Source organism: Salvia miltiorrhiza, chromosome 6 (genome assembly GCF_028751815.1).
Source record: "Salvia miltiorrhiza cultivar Shanhuang (shh) chromosome 6, IMPLAD_Smil_shh, whole genome shotgun sequence".
Taxonomy (NCBI): Eukaryota; Viridiplantae; Streptophyta; class Magnoliopsida; order Lamiales; family Lamiaceae; genus Salvia; species Salvia miltiorrhiza.
Genome location: NC_080392.1, coordinates 4,931,539 through 4,935,716, shown reverse-complemented (window position 1 = coordinate 4,935,716; position 4,178 = coordinate 4,931,539). Strand labels below are relative to the sequence as shown.

The 4,178-nt window shown below is 38.1% G+C and overlaps 1 protein-coding gene across 1 annotated transcript; it reads right to left on the bottom strand.

The window, feature by feature from the left end:
- Nucleotides 1–1,818: 1,818 nt before the first annotated feature.
- On the bottom strand, nucleotides 1,819–3,192 carry LOC130988122 (class V chitinase-like). Its single transcript, XM_057911889.1, has 2 exons — nucleotides 2,076–3,192; nucleotides 1,819–1,979 (listed from the first exon to the last, which is right to left on the bottom strand). The coding sequence occupies exons 1-2, from the start codon at nucleotides 3,154–3,156 to the stop codon at nucleotides 1,957–1,959; spliced, it is 1,104 nt and encodes a 367-aa protein (XP_057767872.1). The 5' UTR covers nucleotides 3,157–3,192; the 3' UTR covers nucleotides 1,819–1,956.
- Nucleotides 3,193–4,178: the final 986 nt, after the last annotated feature.

The window sequence follows — 4,178 nt, the reverse complement described above, 5'->3', positions numbered from 1 at the left end:
TAGAGAAATTAAGAGTGAAATAGAGTGATACATACTAAATTGTGGTACAGGAATAAGCAAATATTTGATTAATGAAAACCCATGCTAAAAAGGGGGATTTGATACAATACAAGATTTCTTTTCCGTAATTATATACTTCTTCAGGTTCTGCTAATGCATGTCAAACAAGTAAAGTGTAGTGAATAACATGGTATGAGATCATTTATTCCACAATTTTGGTGTACCATCGTTAAATTTATTAAGTTCAATTAATAATAGATAGTATAAAAACAAAAACTAGATTAACTATAATTTACCAGCCCTAGTTACATTTTATAATTATTAAATTTATTAATAATTTATTAAGTTCGCGTTAAATTTATTAAGTTCAATTTTGGTGTACTGATTAACTATAATTTACCAGCCCTAGTTACATTTTATAACTAAGAATTGTAATCCTAATTTTGCGAGAATCATTCTAATAACCATTAACTAAAATTTAAAAATGATGTACTATAAAATAATTATAAACTCTGGTAATGTGAAAATAAGCTCTAATCGACAATTGTAGAAATAAAACTAAAAATAGAAGAAACTGAAATTGAAGAAAGAAAGAAAAAAAAGTAGTCTAGCTAAAAGTTGCGATGAAATTATTTGGAATTATAAATCTACACATATATTTGAGACATAATATTAAAATATAACATAAAAGTTTAAAAGAATATAGATAAATATATATAGTAAGTTAAGTTCATTGCGTACGCGTTTAAATTTACTTTCGTTACACGTAACAGCCATCAAATTAATTAATTAATGTCACGTGTGGATCAAATTTTAAATCAAACACTCTATAATTACGAGGAAGGATGGAATACATCCTAAAATGATCGAAGAGCTCATCTTCTTGGTAGGTATAGCGGTGGCCCTTGCGCTTTTAAGCTTGCGTTACGAATACATAAATGGCAACCCTGTGCCACTCTTTGTATTCCATAGGAAGCCCACTCTCTTCCACGGATTTCTGGTGGCGCTCAATCTTGGCTTCACTGCCTCCGTCATCACCATGTCTCTACGCACCAAAAGCCCCACCGCCGCGCTATTCTGCCGGACCTCAGCCGTCGCTTCTGTTGCCGTCGCAGCCGGATTGCTGTCTTACTCAGCCTTGCTCCCTTCTCGTTGATCAATCGCCGGAGCAGCTGCTTGTAAATTAATTTAATTTTTTTGAGAATATAACTTAGTATATATATACTTAGGCTGCTTTCTCTCTATATATAGTATATGTGCGTGTTTGTTCTTTTGATGTCGTATAGTATAAGAGTTGTGTTGAGTATTTAGAACCTTGTATATATATTTCAATGGCAGAATAAGTTTCAAAAAGCTATCATCAAAGCAACGATATTTCGCTGCCTAAGATTTAAAGAATAAATTTTTAGGAGCTATGTACTCTTTCAATGATTAAAAAAAGAACTTTGGGACTTTGTTTTTTTTTAAATAGTTTTAAGTATTTAACTGTAGTTCGAGACATTTATATATATATATATATATATTGGATATTAAATTAAACTGTAATTTTTTACCCTTATATTTTTGGCAAGAAATTCGTACAACGCTATCAAACCTATTTATTATTTCAAGAAAAAGTACTCAAAACGCAATTAAAACAAATTATGTCAAGAAAAAGCCTCTTTTCTTACTCTTGCTCTCTTAATTTCTTTTTAAAGGAAACCTGTTTATAGTAATTGGGGATTATATTGAGTTCGCTAGATCCCTTTCGATTAATTAAGTTTCTTCAAGAAATATGCTTCGGATTGAGGATCAACTAGTCTACAAAATAGCCAGATATTGGATAAATAAAAATACCTCTTTTTATTTATTTATTATTCTTCTTAATTATTTCCCAAAGAGGAGTATACAAACTTCCATCATTCCATGCATCATTTTATCCATATCCATATCCATACTAAACTAGTTGCCGACCTCCTAAGCTCCCCACGACTGTTTAGCTGCAACACGTAAACAAACCCATATCAGCAAACTAATTAATTAACAAACGCATATATTCAAATTAAATTAAAACCAAACAATTACTATCAAATCACCTTGTGTAGAGAGAGCCCAATTGTTATCAACTCCCACGTGCCACGCAAAGTAGCCAAGCAGCCCTCGCTGCTTAGCATACGAAACCTTGGCAGCAATGGATTGAGTATCATCGTAGCCGATCCAAGTAGTTCCCGAGTAACAATAATTGGTCACGATAGTCGCATTATACACCACCGGCGCATTATTCTGCGCGATGAAGCTCCGAATCTGGTTATACCCCATGGCGCCGCTATCCGGCCCCGCGGGCCCCGTGGCCGGCGCCAAGACGCCGTGATTGTTCGCATTCGCCAGGAGCCAAGCGTAACCGTAGAACGGCACGCCCAGAGCTAATTTCTTGGCGCTCACGCCGGCCTGAATCCAAGCCGAGATGCCGGCGCTGCCGCTCACCTGCCCCGACGGATCGTACAGCATGGAATGCGAGTTGGTGAACCTGTACCACGACGGATCGTAGAAGTCGTAGGCCATCACATTCACCCAATCCAAACTCGCGTTGATCGACTGCGCCGGGTAAATCAGGCCGTTGAGGTTGGGCGAGAAGTAGAACGCCGCCGTCAGCAGCAGCGGGGGCTTCCCCGAGGCCTGCGCGTCGGCGGCGATGGCGCGGCGCCACTCCGAAATTAGGGTTCCCATATTCGTCATGTCGGCGGAGGTCTGCGGATACTCCCAGTCGAGATCGACGCCCCAGAAGCCGTAGGAGCGGGCCAGTTTGATCGAGGAGTTGATGAAGGAGGTGCGCGAGGCGGGCTGGCTCGCCATGTTGGAGAAGACGGTGCGGTTGGCGCTCCCGCCGCCGATGGAGAGGAGGGTTTTCACGGCGGAGTTTTTGGACTGGACCGTTGCGGTGAACTGAGAGAAGGAGGCGGTGTTGGAGGAGGAGACCGTGACTTGATAGGTTGAAGGGTCGAGGTTGGCGAATGCGCAGAAGAGGTGGGTGAAGAGAGTGGAGTTTATGTTTGCGGCTGGGAAGCCGCTCTCCGGGAACCAGTAGCCGCCATTCACGGCGGCTTGTGCGGCGGAGAGGTGGAGTAATTGGAAGATGGAGAGAGCTGAGAATAGGAGTGCTTTAGTTGATGGAGCCATGCTCACAATTGACTCACAAATCGATACTTATCTATGCTACTATATACTCCCTCCGTCCCAATATTGTTGGCCACATTTGGTTTCGGCACGGGAATTAAGGAGTTGTAGATTAGTATTTTAAGTGTGTGGGTAATATAGTATAAAAGTAATAAAGTAAGAAATAGAAAGTGATAAAGTATGAGAGAGAATGTAATAAAATGATAAAGTAGGAGAGAGAATGTGATAAAGTAGGAGAAAGAATGTAATAAAGTGATAAAGTAGGAGAGATAATGTGATAAAGTAAGAGATTGAATGTGATAAATATTTCCATTTTAGGAAAGTGGCCAACAATAGTGGGACAAACTAAAAAGGAAATATGGCCAACAATATTGGGACGGAGGGAGTATAGGATTAGGAATATTATATATGACCGCCTTCGCCCTCTGCCTAACATTTCTATCGATTTTTCACATTTTCTGACTATTACAAACTTTACATGGTTTGAAGTTTAATATTTTCATTTGAACACGTCATTTATATTGTATCACTATATGGTAGACAATAGACATGACATCTAGGCATGTTTAATTAATATTTTTCCATAAGCAAGGAAAATTGAAAGGGACTTAATTAATGTGGACGCGCAAGTTATTTTGGGTTGAAGGCACAAAAATACATGAATTTTGGGGTAATTTTGTTTAATTTGCACAAAAAATCTCAATTTTCTCATATGATACATGAATTTTACAAGTTTTCCCCATTTTCAATTCCGATCAAATTCAAAATGGCGTGGCATACATGTGTGCAACTAATTTCCACGTACGCATCCACGATATTAAGTGGGCTGATTTTGTAATTTTTAATGGATTTCTTTTGTTTCAAGTTTAATTAAAATCTCAAAACATTTCTCCCTCAAATTAAAGTTATTCATACTTGAGACAAACGATTTTTTTTCATTTTTTTTAAATTCTCACAAAGATAAATTTTTCATTGAGTGAAAATTATGTGAATTATCCGACAACGACACAATAAGTTGACTTCTT